Below are 17,848 nucleotides of genomic sequence, written 5' to 3'. Positions count from 1 at the left end.
TGAATACATACACACACACCGACAGCTGGGGTTCTGAAAAATGACACCCCCCCCTTGCATAATCACACAATCACATTCAGACAAACACACACAGCTGCTATGAGCAGAACTCTCTGTTCTGATCTCTGACCGGTCTCGTGTTAGACTGGACTGAAGAATATAGAAAGATAACAATATGAAAGAGACAGAGAGGAGGAGGAGAAAGGAGACAGACCGACAGACAGAGACACAGAGACAGAGTTATGTAATCTAATGGCTGAGGGAGGGAGAGGAAGACAAAGTGATAGAGAGAGTTGATAAGAGAGAATGAGACAGAATGACTTCCAATAAGAGATCACACTGCACTCCTCCCTGAGCTGGGAGAACAGTGACAAGAGAGGCAGGAGGAGGACAGGAGGAAGGGAGGAGAGGATGGAGAGATGTGAACAGGAGAGCTGATAAGAAACTAATTAACTCTTAAGTCTGTCTCAACACTGGAAGGTTGTGTCTTATGGATACAGCTATCACCTGATGAGTGTGTGTGTGTCGTCTCCTACCTGACTTGGGGGATGCTCCAGAGACGCTGAGGGCACACACCATCTTGGCGGTCTCCCAGGGATACAGAGTGGTGGTGTCAGAGCGGATGGCCACAGCGAACGAGGGGCCTACAGGAAGGAACACACAGAGGTTAGAGGTCAGGGGTTACATTCACTGTGTTTACACCCCTAACACTGGTCCTTCGCCAGGTTTTTCAAAGGTGCTCATCCAAACAGCTCCTCTCAGCTCACTGAGCCAGTCAGAGTGTGTGTGTGTGTGTGTGTATAAGCACCTACAGAGGGACACAGTATGGTGTCTCCTCTAACACATGTTCAACACACACAAGAAAGAGAGCCAGTGATACGGATCATTGCGGCTTCTAACTGAGTTGTCCAGGAGAGGTTGGTTATGGGGTGCCACTTTGAAGCTTCCTCCCCACAGAGAGGAAGAAGGGCTGCAGGTAGCCTAGCGGTTAGGAGCGTTGGACCTGTAACCAAATGGTTGCTGGTTCGAATCCTCGAGCCGACTAGGTGAAACATCTGCTGATGTGCCCTTGAGCAAGGCATTTCACTATATTTGCTCCTCTAAGACGCTCTGTATCAGAGCGTCTGCTAAATGACTCAAATTTAAGAGAGTGTGTGTCTTTCCACAGTGAGAGAGATGTAGAGAGAGAGTGCTCAAGGGGTCTACCTCCCCAGAGACAGTAGTAGAGGTTTCAGTAACTAGTTACACCTCTCTCCCACGAACATCAAACACAGCCAACTAGGCCAATGCAGGGAATGCGTGAGAGTATATTTAGGGTTCGTGTGCGAGAGAGTATATTTAGGGTTCGTGTGAGAGAGAGTATATTTAGGGTTCGTGTGAGAGAGAGTATATTTAGGGTTCGTGTGAGAGAGAGTATATTTAGGGTTCGTGTGAGAGAGAGTATATTTAGGGTTCGTGTGAGAGAGAGTATATTTAGGGTTCGTGTGAGAGAGAGTATATTTAGGGTTCGTGTGAGAGAGAATATATTTAGGGTTCGTGTGAGAGAGAATATATTTAGGGTTCATGTGAGAGAGAATATATTTAGGGTTCATGTGAGAGAGAATATATTTAGGGTTCATGTGAGAGAGAATATATTTAGGGTTCATGTGAGAGAGTAGATTTAGGGTTCATGTGAGAGAGTAGATTTAGGGTTCATGTGTGAGAGAGTATATTTAGGGTTCATGTGTGAGAGAGTATATTTAGGGTTCATGTGTGAGAGAGTATATTTAGGGTTCATGTGTGAGAGAATATATTTAGGGTTCATGTGTGAGAGAATATATTTAGGGTTCATGTGTGAGAGAGTATATTTAGGGTTCATGTGTGAGAGAGTATATTTAGGGTTCATGTGTGAGAGAGTATATTTAGGGTTCATGTGTGAGAGAGTATATTTAGGGTTCGTGTGTGAGAGAGTATATTTAGGGTTCGTGTGTGAGAGAGTAGATTTAGGGTTCATGTGAGAGAGAATATATTTAGGGTTCATGTGAGAGAGAATATATTTAGGGTTCATGTGAGAGAGAGTAGATTTAGGGTTCATGTGAGAGAGAGTAGATTTAGGGTTCATGTGAGAGAATATATTTAGGGTTCATGTGAGAGAATATATTTAGGGTTCATGTGAGAGAGAGTATATTTAGGGTTCATGTGAGAGAGAGTATATTTAGGGTTCATGTGAGAGAGTATATTTAGGGTTCATGTGAGAGAGTATATTTAGGGTTCATGTGTGAGAGAGTATATTTAGGGTTCATGTGTGAGAGAGTATATTTAGGGTTCATGTGTGAGAGAGTATATATTTAGGGTTCATGTGAGAGAATATATTTAGGGTTCATGTGAGAGAGAGTATATTTAGGGTTCATGTGAGAGAGAGTATATTTAGGGTTCATGTGAGAGAGTATATTTAGGGTTCATGTGAGAGAGTATATTTAGGGTTCATGTGTGAGAGAGTATATTTAGGGTTCATGTGTGAGAGAGTATATTTAGGGTTCATGTGTGAGAGAGTATATTTAGGGTTCATGTGTGAGAGAGTATATTTAGGGTTCATGTGTGAGCTTCAGTAAAAGTGTAGTGGGTATAGACTCAGTAGGACACAGAAGATATTACTATGTAACTCAGTGGTGGTCAGGGTGTGTGTTCTATCCTCGTACCAGTCTCCTGGAAGTTGATCTGGACCTTGTTGGACTTGGCGCTGACAGCTTTGGTCCAGGCCTGGCCTGGTTGTTTGGTCCAGGCGGTGATGTCACACCAGTAGAAGCCCCTGTCAGCCTGCTGCACTCCGGCCAGACGGAAGCGGAACTCAGCCGGACCCGTCTTAGTCAGAACCAGGCTGTCCCTGGAAGCCAGAACCCAGTTTAGTTTCAACATAGCTCACTAGTAATAACACCACAACTTCATTCATCTTATGATACATACTGCTCAGTACTGTGTGTATGTGTGTGTTTACCTGCGGTTAGGGTCTGTAACCCCTCCATGTTGTAGTACAGAGTCAGGACTGAGAGAGATGACGGTTCTGGTGGCAGAGTCCACGCTCTCCTGAGTCTGCACCAGCACAGAGTAGCCCGGGTCCTGCAAGTGCACATGGGATATGGTACAGCTCATCTCAAAGGTGGCTCCGCCCGCCACCGCCTCACGCACACGCTGTGCCACGGCGGTTAGAGACGGACCTGGAGGCAGACAGATCAATCAATCAATCAGTGAATCAATCAATCACCATAACGTTCATCCTTATGACTTAGAAAGCTGCCTGGAGCGCAACCTAAATCAAGGACCATGAGAGCAACTGGGATTTGTGCGATAGTGTGAGCCGGGTACCGAGGTAATGGCAAGGGAAGCAGTGCAATCAATCAAGCTAGAGCCTGAGGCTAGTAGAGTGGTAGGGAGTAACCAGGACTACAGACAGACAGTAAACAGTCAGACACTCCGCAACCACAGCTACTGTAACATAACAACCAGCTGTCAGTAGTAACCACAGGGACAGAGTGGACAGACCATCAGTAGGAAAGTCCGGACTTCATGAATGGACAAAGACACTGACTGAGCTCTGCAGAGAGAGATGGACAGAGAGAGTGAGACGAAGAGGGAGGGAGAGATTGAGAGATGAACAGAGAGAGAAGGGGAATCCCAGAGTTGCTGGGAGGAAACAGAGGAAGACAGTCAGAACTAGAAGGGAGAGGGAGAAAAATAAAAACTCCCTACTGTATATCCTCATCTTATCGCTATTCAGTAGCTATTACACTAGATCGCCATCATCTAACCAGCCTTACGGGGTTCACAGAGTTCAGTTTGTGTGTGTGTGAGAATGTGGAAGCCGAAGGGCAACTGTTGAGAACTATTTAGACTCAAATCAGCAGTGGAAACTAGGACTCATAGCTGTCACTCAGGGAAGCTGTCTAGGTCCCTTACTTTATTCAATCTTTACTAATGTCATGCCACCTGCTTTGACTAAATGACTCAACACTATACATGTCAGCAGCTACTACAGCGACTGAAATGAGTGCAACACTTAACAAAAAGCTGCAGTTATATTCAGAGTGGGTGGCAAGGAATAAGCTAGTCCCAAATACAATGCTTTTAGTTTTAGAAATATTTAGGACAAATCATTCACTAAACCCTTAAACCTCAACTAAATCTTGTAAGAAATAATGTGGAAATTGAGCAAGTTGAGGTGACTGAACTGCTTGGAGTAACCATGGATTGTAAACTGTCATGGTCAAAACATATTGATACAACAGTAGCTAAGATGGGGAGAAGTCTGTCCATAATAAAGCGTTGCTCTGCCTTAACAACACTATCACCAAGGCAGGTCCTACAGGCCCTGGTTTTGTCGCACCTGGACTACTGTTCAGTAGTGTGGTCAGGTGCCACAAAAAGGGACTTCTGCAATTGGCTCAGAACAGGGCAGCACAGCTGGCCTTTGGATGTACACAGATAGCTAACATTAATAATTAATAATATAATATGTCTGTTTAAACTTCTAGCACATAGCTCAGACACCCATGCATACCCCACAAGACATGCCACCAGAGGTCTCTTCACAGTCCAAGTCCAGAACAGACAACGGGAGGCGCACAGTACTACATAGAGCCATGACTACATGGAACTCTATTCCACATCAAGTAGACCACCCTCCCTATTGTATATAGTTCTGTCCTTGAGCTATTCTTGTCCTGTTTAAATGTCATGTTTCATGTTTTGTGTGGACCCTAGGAAGAGTACCTGCTGCTTTTGCAACAGCTAATGTGATCCTCATAAAATACCAAACCCATGCAAGCAGTAAAATTAGATTTAAAATACAGACAAATTCACCTTATGGAACAGGGGGGACTGTGAAGCAACACAAACATAGGCACAGACACATGCATACACACGCACTATACACACACGTACACATGGATTTTGTCATGTAGATGTGGTAGTGGTGGAGTAGAGGCCTGAGGGCACACCGTGTGTTGTGAAATCTGTGAATGTATTGTAATGTTTTTAAATTTGTATAACTGCCTTTATTTTGACAGACCCCAGGAAGAGTAGCTGCTGCCTTGGCAGGAACTAATGGGGATCCATAATAAATACAAATACTCACACGCCAAACTGACTGACACCATCTCTGGTATGTTAGAGACTGATGCATCCGTCTGTGTGTGTGTGTGTGTCCTAGGCTTGTGGTGTGCCATGGTACAGGCTTTCCTGTTGTCAGACATACATTGGCGCCTCTACATGCTCTGCCATGTTTGTTGAGCAGCCAACATGAAACAAGCCAAGGTTAGGTGGTAATGTTTTACATCCTCTAGCTTGGACTGCCATACAGAACACACGTCCCTTCTTACCTCAAACACATCACATAGAAAACATGAGAAAACAAATGAGCATAGCAGAATGACAAATGTATTAAATAGCAACATTGCTATATTCAAGTGGTTTCATCAAAAGAGAAATAAAAAAGGATGGAGGAAAAAGAAGAGCGTCATCACTACTTACGTTTGGGTTCCCATCGGACGGTCAGAGGGGGGGTGAGGAACTCTGCTGCCTCCTCCATTCCACCCTGCCTAGATGGAGTCCACGCTGTCACACTGCACGCATACGCCCCCATGTCCACCTCCTGACGGTACACACACACCTTGTTAGCAGCTCTTGCTTTAATACAAACTTGTGTGTCTAACAAATGATTGTGCTTGAGGTACACACACACCTACCTGTGTGCGTAAGAAGCGGAGCTTGAATGTATCCGGCTCTACTCGGGTCAGAAGGATGGCACCAGACTCCAACCTATCACGGTACAGCGTCCCAGACTTCAGGTTGCCGTGGGCATCCAGGGAACCAATAGGGAGGGTGGTCTGTGTGGTTGTCAGGCGGTCGCCTGGTGGACCAGGAAGTGGTGTGTACTCCCAGGCCACGCCCAGTCGGCCCCCTGCAAGGAAGTGGGTGATGTTGGTCACATGACACGCCAGCTCTGTGGGGTCACCTGTGACCTGCGGGGTCGACGAGGGGGTAAGGGTCACTGCGAAATTAGGCTCTGGAGGGAGGGATAGAAAGATGGGGGGGGAAGAGAAGAGAGAAACATTAATAAACAGACTCTAAATGTCAGTAAAGGGACATGGTGAAATAACATCCACCTTAGGGCATTCAGGGTAGTGTAACTTGTTGACTCCTGCTGCATACAGAACCAGATCAGAATAATCTGGAAGCCACTTCACATCCACTAAAGTAGTGGTGATCAGAGCTCTTCCCTGTCTGTAGCCATGAATCCAATGGGTGGTGTGTGTGTGTGTGTGCGTTAGGGATGTGCACGGTTATTTGAATATCCGAACGGGCGTTAGTATTCAAATAATTGTGAGTACTCATTTGTGAGAAAAAAAGTGTTTTAAGTATTTTTCCAAGGTAAAATATCCATGTGACATTGTTATACCATGACCTTTCAAATTATGAATTGAATAAAAACAAACTTTAATGTAATTCATGACATGCGCCCCATAAAAGACTGGTAGCCAACCGGTAGCCTTCAAGTGTGTAGCTTGTTGTTTATGTTGGCCAATCACAGCTGCAAACTGGCTCAATGTGTAGCCAGTGGAGTGAGAGTTCACTAATGCAGTGCAAGATAGAACAAAAATAACCAATAGGTAGGCTGTTTTATCTGAACAGGGTTGGGGAGAAAGCACAGCATTTGGCCTCAATTAGCCTAGCTAGCTATAGCTGGCTAGCTAGCTTCTAGGCTCCTGCAATCAAGAAAGGTATTGATATATGGGATGATAAATTGCTTCTACAAGTTAGCTTGTCTTGGCTGTAGTCGCGTTGCCTTGGGTACTCGTCTCGCTAGCTCCCATCTCACTGGCCCCTCAGCAGAGCAACAGAGCACCAGCCTCTCTCCTTACCACAGCAGTGCTCAGGTTAAAAACTTAAGCAATAAATAACATACTTTTTGTATTATGGATATCTGACAAAAATTCATGATACTATTCGAATAGTGAAATTATTTCTAAACCCCATTCCTAGTGTGTGTGTGTGCGCGCAAATGGGGTAGTCAGGCTTCTCAAACACTCACACACAGTGTATCAGTGTGAAATGACCGAGGCTTACACACACAGTGTATCAATGTTAAGTGTCAGTGTGTGTGGGGTCTCAGTAGGTGATGGGGCTGGTATCTCAGTCAGATCTCTAGTCTACAGATTGTCCCTTTATGCTCCAATGAACAGGGAACACACATATTCCTTGCTCTCGATTAGTGTGTGTGTGTGTGTGTGTGTGTGTGTTTGTGTGGTCGTGGGTTTTCGGCATTGTGTCATTTGGACGTCACAGGGGCTGAATCATGCACTGTCACCATCTGCTACACTGCTGTGAGGATCATCACAAGCTCATCTGCGAAAATCCTCCTTCCATTGTGAGGAGAGAATCCCCGCCAATTACCCATGTGCCCATTCCTCCGCTCTCATCCCCCTTTCTCACACACACACACACACCGTAGCTCCATTAATAGACCAAAGGAAGACTCACACTGCAGAACGACTCAAACACATTTCCTGCTAATGGCCTACAAATGGAACGAACCATGCATTATAAACAAACTCACAAGTACACAGGTGCACACCCACCCACCCCTACTTACCCAAGACCGGATAAACTGAGGCATTATGCACAGGACAAGAGCTGTTCCAGGGCCATTTGTTAAGGGAATAGAAAGCTGATATCTAGTCCACCCAGTAGAGAGCTGATACCAGGCAGTGAAGAACACTACTCAGCTCTGATAAAGAAGGTAATGGCCCTCAAAAAAAAAAAAAAGACTAATGCACATTTTGAAACCGAACAACACAACTAGGTTTCCATTAGCCTTGCTGTGGTTCCCAACTGGTTGTTATGGACCATAGAGATGTAGAATACATTAAATGTTCTTCATACATATATGCATGTAATTATATGGATCTACTGCTGGGTTGTGATTGTGGCTAAAGACTGGGGTGCTATGCACTCCAGCTAGAACTACAGTTCTGTTTACTTGAAAGGTTGTATTGAAACATGGTTTGGGTATAGCCTAGCACAGCATAGGGGTTGACAACCACTGATCTACAAACTAACCACATTCAGGATTATGTGCTTGCTTGCCTTAAGTGTGTGACCTATAAAAAAAAACTACAGGCACACACATTCGCTAAACAGACAGACACTTCGGAGGACATTTCAGTTGATTAAAAGCTCTGATAAAACCAGTTTGTGTTTCAATTGATTTGGATCAGACCTGTCTTAGGGTTGTGTCAGCAGGGGCAAGCTGACGCAGTGTTAACTGCCAGATATCTCTGGGGGGGATGTGTGTGTGTGTGCGTGTGCGTGTGTGTGTGTGTGACTCACTGTTAATACAGGTCTGGAGTTTCAACGGTAAACACAGCCTGGCCTGTGTTAGAAATAGGTCATCCAATCTTACATCAGAAAGAAGTTCAGGTAAGAACATAAAGTGTTGTACTTTGACCTCGTACAGTAAGGGAACAATATACTTCAGCCACCATGTTTCCCTGGGAGCTAAGAGTGCGACACAGTGCGTGACGTTTGAGTGTGGAGTTCTGCTCCGTTTTCAAGTGTTTTGGTGTGTTACCATAGAGATAACATCCACTTATACAGACTAGAACTAGCTGACCAACTCAACTCCAGAGACGTTTACTAACGTACTAGAGTTCATCTGTTCATACTGACTACCACACAAACCAGACGTAGCTTATGAAATTCTGTATATTTCATGAAAATAGTTAAACATTGGTGCTGATAAATAATAAACACACTCAAGCGTATGTGTCTACAAAAAAACACACACCTAATATAGTTAGTGTGTCTCACACACATGCTGTGCAACAAACTAAAACGCTAAAGGGAGATTTAATTATTAGGACAGAGCAAGCAGGTGTTCTATCTGGAGTGAAGACAGAGAGAGACAGATGGATGAGCGAGGCGAGAGAAAAGGAGAGAGAGAAAGAAATGGGGACTAAGCATGTTCCAAGGAATGTTCTCAGAGGACCCTCTCCACTGCCAAGAAGCTCCGGCCTTCATCGGAGGGTCTCTGGTTTCACTGGGGTGTTTGAGCATGTGGTGTGTGTCTGTGTTGAACCAGATATGACCCAGAGTGCATTCCTCCACTCAGTCTCCACCCTGTCAACACCCTCCATCATCACTTTTCCTCCATTCCCTCATCAGAAAGCAGCCACTGAGCATCCTGAAGCCTGACTCAGACATTGAAGGGTAATATGGAGAGAGAACCAGTGGTGGTCGGTGCCGTTTATGATGAGGGAGAATGATCATTTATTTTATGATCATAGCACCTTATTTTCTGTTATTGGATTCACCCAGCTCAATGTAACATCAATAGGTTTAGGCTACTACATGATACGCAAATCTTCCCTATACCAATCATGAGGTTGCTACAACCTAGCCTATGACTGAAAGTTATCAACATAGTTGATAACAGGTAGAGGTCACAGGTAATTTTTTGTAATCAGGGTGAGAGACCGTGACGCATTCAATACCACCTTCCACACGCTTGCCTGCATCTAGCTGATCTAGGGTGTAAATCATTAGTACACCATGGTGCTACCCTACAGAGTGCTGCTGAGGCTACTGTAGTGCTGCTGAGGCTAATGCAAAACTATGTTTAAATCAATGATTTGGTGAATATATTTGGCATTGTTTTATCTAAAAAGTTTAACATTCATGTTTAACGGTTTATTTTTATGAAATTCACAGAGGATGGTCCTCCCACTCTGTGGAGCCTCCACTGGAGAGAACCCATTGAACTCTATGGTGACTGTATGGGAGAGGTGACACAGCACTAACACCACGGGGGGGGGGGGGGGGGTTGTAGGATGGAAGAATAACAGCAACTTAAAGAGTTGTAATATGTCAATTTTTGGGCGACCCGACCAAATTCACATAGAAATGTGAGTTATAGATCTCTCATCCTCATTGAAAGTTTTGGCATCTTTTAATTTCAGTTATGTGCAACAGCCTCAAACAACTAAAAACATGATTTTGGGCTATTGAAAAGGTATTTCACAGCAGTTTAGGTGGTACAGTGTGATTATCTATAGAATGACTGCTTGTTTTGTCACAAACTGAAATTAGGTGAACTATTAGAATATTCGCAAAACAGCATTTCTGCATATTGCACCTTTAAGTATGGCTCATTAAGTGTGTGTGTGCACGTGTAACCACAGGAGGCTGCCGAGGGGAGGATGGCTCATAATAATGGTTGGAACGGAGTAAAGAGTGATAAACACATGGAAACCATGTTTATGTTCCCATTCCGTTGATGCCGTTCCAGTGATTACTATGAGCCGTCCTCCACAACTAAGGTGCCACCTGTGGAGTGTGTGTGTCATGCTTCCGTCATCATTGCGACATACAGTACCTATTGTTGTGATGGACTGCAGATGTAGAGTCAAAGAATAGTACCAATCAGTCAAGGAAAGACTCACCAGGGTAGCCCCCTCTGTAGCTCCATAGGGGATTAGGACACAGTGACTTCCAACTCTAACTACACCTCTACTATGGGTTATTTTGCTATTTAGATTTTTTTTTTTTATAAATGAGCAAAAAACAAATATCACATTTACATAAGTATTCAGACCCTTTACTCAGTACTATGTTGAAGCACCTTTGGCAGCGATTACAGCCTCGATTCCTCTTAGGTATGACGCTACAAGCTTGGCACACCTGTATTTTGGGAGTTTCTCCCATTCTTCACTGAAGATCCTTTCAAGCTCTGTCAGGTTGGATGGGGAGTGTTGATGCACAGCCATTTTCAGGTCTCTCCATTGATGTTCGATCAGGTTTAAGTCCAGGGTCTGGCTGGGCCACAAGGACATTGAGACTTGTCCCTAAGCCACTCCTGGTTTGTCTTGTGTTGTCTTGGCTGTGTGCTTAGGGTCATTGTCCAGATGGAAGGTGAACCTTCAACCTAGGTCTGGAGGTAATGAGAGCTCTGGAGCAGGTTTTCATCAAGGATCTCTCTGTACTATGGTCCGTTCATCTTTGCCTCGATCCTGACTAGTCTCCCAGTCCCTGCCGCTGAAAAACAGCCCCACCGCATGAATCTGCCACCACCATGCTTCACTGTAGGAATGGTGCCAGGTTTCCTCCAGACGTGACGCTTGGCATTCAGGCCAAAGAGTTTAATCTTGGTTTCAACAGAACAATCTTTTTTCTCATGGTCTGAGTGTCTTTAGGTGCCTTTTGGCAAACTCCAAGCGGGCTGTCATGTTCCTTTTGCTGAGGAGTGACTTCCATCTGGCCACTCAACCATAAAGGCCTGATTGGAGGAGTGCTGCAGAGAAGGTTGTCCTTCTGGAAGGTTCTCCCATCTCCACAAAGGAACTCTGTCAGAGTGACCATTGGGTTCTTGGTCAATCAAGTTGTAGAAACATCTCAAGGATGATCAATGGAAACAAGATGCAACTGAGCTCAATTTCTCACAGCAAAGGGTCTGAATACTATGTAAATAATGTATTTTTAATGTTTAATAAATGTGCAAACATTTCTAAAAACCTGTTTTCGCTTTGTCATGGGTATTGTGTGAAGATTGCTGAGGATTTCTTTTTATTATTCATTTTTAGAATAAGGCTGTTGCGTAACAAAATGTGGAAAAAGTCAAGGGGTCTGAATACTTTCCCAAGGCACTGTACACTACCATTTCCTCAGCGTAGTAGGTCTGAATTTCATGGGATTTGGGTGCGAGAGTGAATGTGTGTGTGTGTGTGTGTGTGTGTCTTCCAGACGTAGGCAGAGTTCCTCTTCCATTGATGTCTGGCCTTGCCTACGACCCTCTCCCACTAGGCATAACCCAGGGCACTTCTCTCAACATGCACAATGGCAGACAGAAAACAGCCATCTAGTAACCACCAACACATACGGTTGGTGAGTCTGTGTTGGTGTAGGGCTCTATGGTACTAGAGGGAACTCCTACACTCTGGCCTCTGGCTACGCATTCCTTTCCTCCATGACCGTTTTCACTGCACAGCGTTTGGTGTGTGTGTGTGTGTGTGTGTGTGTCAGAGGAGCGTCATGTTTGGGACTCTAGAGAACCAGCACCAGGCAGACCTAGTTCCAGAGCAGATTTAACCCCACAGCTACTGCAGCTACTGTGTGGAGCATTCAAGATCTGAATTCTAAGATAGTTTCATACACTAGGAGCAGTGGGGTTGCTTATTATCATGCTAATGCTAACCCAATGGACTTTATGGCATTTCCTCACACAGAAATACAACAAGTAGCCTAAAGCAGCGATTCTCAACTGCTGGATCGCGATGCAAATTTGGGTCACAGGAGGTTTCTTCAGAGTATTTTTAATATAAAATGCTATAAGCAATGCTATTTTGGAAGTCTCAAACCAGTTAGTTTATTACTGTTAGGTTCTAATTTTCAGTGTAAAAACTCACACTATGAAAGCTCAAACTAAGTTCATTCGTCCCAGAGGGTCAATACAGCTGCATTAGACAAAGACATTTCACACAAGCACTGATATTTAACCTTTTCTCCTATGTTGAGTCTCCCCCTACACATCTGAACAAACATTGTATCTTTCTTGCTAGGCAGGAAACTAAGTGATATGGGCCATAAACTTTTCTTTCTCCCTTAACGTGACCTGGACTCCTTTCATCACTAATCCATGGCTCTCTCCCCTTATCAATGCCTGCAACATGATCATTTTCCCTACAATCAGTACGTTCCAAGCTTAACCACCAACTTCTGGTGTAGCCCCTCAGCTATGGCACCCCTCAGGTCCCTATTACAACTAATGATTAATAACATTTAAAGTTCAGAAATGTAAACCTATCATTAACATTCTTCATCAAGAATATGGGCAGGATTTAATTATTGACAATGAAAGATGTTGGAATGTTGTTCCCTTGTCATATAATTGCTACATTTACTATCTATATAACATTTAAAAAAATCCAGATTGTATTTTGTCGATTCTTTTCGCGATGAGAATATTGGGTCGGGACTGAGACAGCCTGGTTCAATTTGTGTCCCGAGGAAAAACCAGTTGAGAACCACTGGCCTAAAAGGTCATAAATCTATACCAAACTGGGAGGGACGACATGAACTTATCCATTGCAAAATGTTTTGCTACGGTGGTCACTAATGAATCCCTACATGACCACCCACACACTCTGAAGATGGCATGAGTGACACCACGGCACCTTGAACCTGTCAGGTCATATACAGTTACACCCTACACCACCGCTTAGGTCCCAGAGCGACCATGCGGTCATTGTAAATAAGAATTTGTACTTAACTGACTTGCCTGGTTAAATAGAGGGAGGGAGCGAGTGAAACAGGGTGTAAAACCAGAGAAAGGAGTTAGGTAAGCCTTAACAGGCATGAATAATCAATATTTTTCACTGTGGGGGCAGGTATGTCAGAAAAAAGGCTTGACTAATGGATAGGCTCACTCTGCGGGTGCCTGTGTGTGATGTGTGTGTGTTCGTTCCTGTGTAGTACAAGGCATCACTGATGTACTGCCATGGTGAAGCGTGTGTGTTCAAAGTAAGCCTAGTGAGAGGCCAATGCTATTAATAGTATGTTAGATATGGTAATCTTGGTTGGACTGCATTTCAAGACCTGAAAAACATACAGTAGATATTTTAACAGCACTTTCACTCACTGATCTGTGTGACTAGAACTTGTACTGGGTTGGAGGTCTTCTCTGCAGCCTGGTACCATCTTCCACCTCCGACCCAGGCCCGGACCCTACAGGAGTACATCCCCTTGTCAGACCCCCTTACCCCCCACACCACCAGCCTAAACTCCCCTGGCCCCGTACGCTCCAGCCCCACCGAGGGGGACCCGTTTGAGACCACCCCGTCACGGCCCAGGCTGACCGCTGTGCGTCCGTCCACAAGCCAGGTGACCTCCAGGGCCAGGGAGGCCAAGTTGCCGGCGGAGACCAGGCAGGTGAGGGTCAGGGTGTCGTCCATGTTGAGCGTGGTGTTTGACTTGGCCATGACAGACAGGGAACGAGCTGGAAGGCGGAGGGAGAAGACAAAATGGCTGCCGTTAGAACCAATAAACAAGGAAACAACCCCCAGGTCCTAACTGCTAGACACCTGTAGAACTGGACCGGTTGGATAAGTAGCAGCAATATGGTGAAAATATAGAACACTCTAGCACAGTTGGATATGGAGATACAAGTACTCTACACGTCGAGAAGACGGAGTAGAAGGGATTCAAAATGTAAAACCATCCAGATCAAAAGAACCAACAGTGAGAAGTTGAAAGACCCACATATAGAAGATCAAGGATAACAATTTATTAAAAAGCCAATTTCAAAAGCTCTAGAACCCACAAAATGATTTAGGCTAAATGTTAACAGAGTTTCAAAGCTATGGAAAGAAAAGTCAAGGAAAATCACATTAAAACATGATACGACTCATGACTCCAGAGACTGAACTGAATCTCAACCCTTTTGAGGGGGTTTATATTTCTCAAATTAAATCCTGGATACTGCTACTATAGGAGACTGGGATATCTGGTAGGTGAGATGACTTCACTATAGCTCACTATGTATGTTTAGACAAGAGAGCCCAGCAAAGGCCCCTGTTAGACTTCTCCAAACCTCTTTACTTTAGCATCTCATTAGACAGTCAATAGTGGCTGCTTTGCTACACTAGTCTGTACTTAGATACAGCATGTAAAGGAAGGCCCAGTCCCTCCACGTTGTCTTCCTGCCGAGCTAGTCCTTCTGTCTCTCACCCCATTTTAAAAATCACTCACCATGCAGGAGAGGGTTCGGGGGATATGGTGTCCCAGGCAACCACTGTGTGTGTGTGTGTCGGGGGTTCCTCACACACACCCAGGGATAAAGGCCTGACAGGGGGAGGGGCTGAGATAGATCTCTGGGTCAAGAGCCTCTCCAACACAAAGAAATGCTGCTAAGCTGAAATAAAGTAGGGGCCATAGAAACCACTCTACCATCCCCCAGATCCCTCTCTCTCAGCTGGTCCTAACCCTTCGATATTTTTACGTCTGTAAGGTGGAAGCCATATTGTGGAAGCTCCATCGCACCGCTTATACCAATCCAGACTGTACAGATCTGCAAATATCCCGGGGTTAGGGTCAAAGGGGAGTGATTTATGATCGGCTGAATGTTTCACACGCTAAAGTACATACAAAACACACCCCATCCCCTTTACCTGTAGGTGTGACTGCCACAGCTCCCATCTCCACAGTCTTCTCCACGATGTTCTTCCACTGACCCCCTTCCTCGTGAATCCATTCCCTCCCCGTGCACACGTACATCCCTGCATCAGCCTGCGTCACCCCGGCAACAACCAATCCAAACGCCCCATCTCTGCGAATAGCCAATCGGAGCCCTCCGTCAGCGTAGCGCTGGGCGGAACCACTTCCTGTGACCACATCCCCATCTGGGCCAACGGTCAGGATGTCCACCAATGGGATACCTGGTCTCCGTAGCGACCAGGTGACGGACAGGTAGGTGGGATCAGTGAAGTGGCGGGTGACGTTGCAGGAGAGGGTGACGTCGCCACCCTCGGGGACCACGGGCTCTGGGGCCTCTGGGGCCACCTTCAGGGTGTTAGCAATGACTGTAGGGAAAGGACAGACAGTTACACACACGGCTAGCGTCGTTCATTTGCTGCTTCACTACAGCGACGTGGTTCTTCACTGCATGTTAAATGTCATAGTGACAGAGAACGCTAACAGATGTTGCCGTAAGCCAACATCTCAAAATGTCATCATGTTCGTTCTTCTTCGTCACCAAGAGTCATTACTGCTTTTATAATCCATGAAAAATCTATTAATACCGATATCAAGCTTACATATCTGCCCCTTTCCTAACCACCCCCCCAAACACACACAGAAAACAAAATAAAACAGTTTAGGCTGTCAGTGAGGGGTGTAATGGGGGGTGCTGGTGTCAACAATATGTGTAAGGAGGGTTTAGATTTGATAATCACATCAGAGGAGAGAAGCTCTGTTTACTCTGACCGTCACAGCTGAATAAACAGAAGAGAAATAAGAGGGGGGGGGGGGGGGGGGGGGGTGACAGGCAATGTATGCCTGTCACTCGCAATGTCTGTTCATCTCACTCCCTCTCTTACCCTCTTCCTCACTCCCTCAGCCTCTAAACAAGAATGATACACTGTGCTTTGAAGTATTCATATTCTGATGAACCTTCTTACTCTAAGCTCAGTAAGCTGCCATTCTACCAAGTCTTTGATATTGACTTAGTGTCCTGGAGCTGCCAAATCACTGTCACACTCATCAGTTAAAATCTCCCTTTCCCCCCAACTAGCTAAACATATTCCTGTCTATGTGTTCGGGTACGGAGAAAATGAACATCACACAACAGAAAGCCATTAATGTTGAACGTGCTGAAAGCCATTCAGTGGATCATGAATAGTTGTCATAGCAGAAGCAGCATTCAGTCTGTTCAGGGCGGCAGCAAAAAAAATAGTCAGAGGTGTGTGTGTGTGGTTGTGTGTGTACAATGCATTAGGAAGTCTTCAGAACACTACTTTTCCACATTGTTACGTTAGAGTCTTATTCTAAAATGGATTAAATTGTTTGTTTCCCTCAATCTACACACAACATCACATAATGACATAGCCTCAAGTCTTCCAGGGTATGACGCTACAAGCTTGGCACATCTGTATTTGGATAGTTTGTCCCATGCAGATCCTCTCAAGCTCTGTCAGGTTGGATGGGGAGTGTTGCTGCACAGCTATTTCACGTCTCTCCAGAGATGTTCGATCGGGCTCAATCCGGGCTCTGGCTGGGCCACTCAAGGACATTGAGAGTTGTCCCAACAACCACTCCTGTGTCGTCTTGGCTGTGTGCTTAGGGTCATTGTCCTGATGGAAGGTGAACCTTTGCCCCCAGTCTGAGGTCCTGAGCTCTCTGGAAATGGTTTTCAAGGATCTCTGTACTATGCTCTGTTCATCTTTCCCTGAATCCGGACTAGTCTCGCCAGTCCCTGCCGATGATAAACATCCTCACAGCATGCTGCTGCCACCACCATGCTTCACTGTAGGGATGGTGCCAGGTGTCCTCCAGACGTGATGCTTGGCATTCATGCCAAAAAGTTCAATCTTGGTTTCATCAGACCAGAGAATCTTGTTTCTCATGATCTGAGTGTCTTTAGGTGCCTTTTGGCAAACTCCATGCAGGCGGTCATGTGGCTTCCACCATAAAGGCCTGATTGGTGGAGTGCTACAGAGAAGGTTCTCCCATCTACACAGAGGAAATCTGGAGCACTGTCAGAGTGACCATCAGGTTCTTGGTCACCTCCCTGACCAAGGCCCTTCTCCCCGATAGAACTGGCCGCCTGGCCTAGGAAGAGTCTTGGTGGTTCCAAAAACTTCTTCCAAGTGTTCCTGGGGACCTTCAGTGCTGCAGAAATGTATTGGTACCCTTCCCCAGATCTGTGGCTCGACACAATCCGGTCTCGGAGCTCTACAGACAATTCCATCGAACTTATGGCTTGGTTTTTGCTCTGACATGCACGGTCAACTGTAGGACGGACCTTATACAGACATGGCCAATCAAATTAATTTACCACAGGTGGAATCCAATCAAGTTGTAGAAACATCTCAAGGATGATCAATGGAAACAGGATGCACCTGAGCTCAATTTCAAGTCTCATAACAGGTCTGAATACTTATGCAAATAAGGTATTTCCGTTAAAAATAAATATATATATTTCCGTTAAAAATAAATATAAATATATTACAGTTGAAGTCGGAAGTTTACATACACTTAGGTTGGAGTCATTAAAACTCGTTTCTCAACCACTCCACACATTTCTTGTTAACAAACTATAGTTTTG

General features: G+C 45.1%; 1 protein-coding gene across 1 annotated transcript in view; it reads right to left on the bottom strand.

Moving 5' to 3' along the window:
* Positions 1 to 17,848, bottom strand: part of LOC120033169 (prostaglandin F2 receptor negative regulator-like) — a 51,769-nt gene that overhangs the window by 25,807 nt on the left and 8,114 nt on the right. The window contains exons 3-9 of the mRNA XM_038979453.1: positions 15,195 to 15,605; positions 13,667 to 14,023; positions 5,721 to 6,040; positions 5,506 to 5,626; positions 2,975 to 3,194; positions 2,679 to 2,863; positions 537 to 644 (exon numbers count right to left, since the gene is read on the bottom strand). Coding sequence (XP_038835381.1) covers positions 537 to 644; positions 2,679 to 2,863; positions 2,975 to 3,194; positions 5,506 to 5,626; positions 5,721 to 6,040; positions 13,667 to 14,023; positions 15,195 to 15,605 — 1,722 coding nt within the window. The remainder of the gene's footprint in view (positions 1 to 536; positions 645 to 2,678; positions 2,864 to 2,974; positions 3,195 to 5,505; positions 5,627 to 5,720; positions 6,041 to 13,666; positions 14,024 to 15,194; positions 15,606 to 17,848) is intronic.

This window comes from Salvelinus namaycush, chromosome 40, assembly GCF_016432855.1.
Source record: "Salvelinus namaycush isolate Seneca chromosome 40, SaNama_1.0, whole genome shotgun sequence".
NCBI classification, from domain to species: Eukaryota; Metazoa; Chordata; class Actinopteri; order Salmoniformes; family Salmonidae; genus Salvelinus; species Salvelinus namaycush.
The sequence above is the reverse complement of the archived record's forward strand: the minus strand, read 5'-3'. Positions and strand labels throughout refer to the sequence as shown.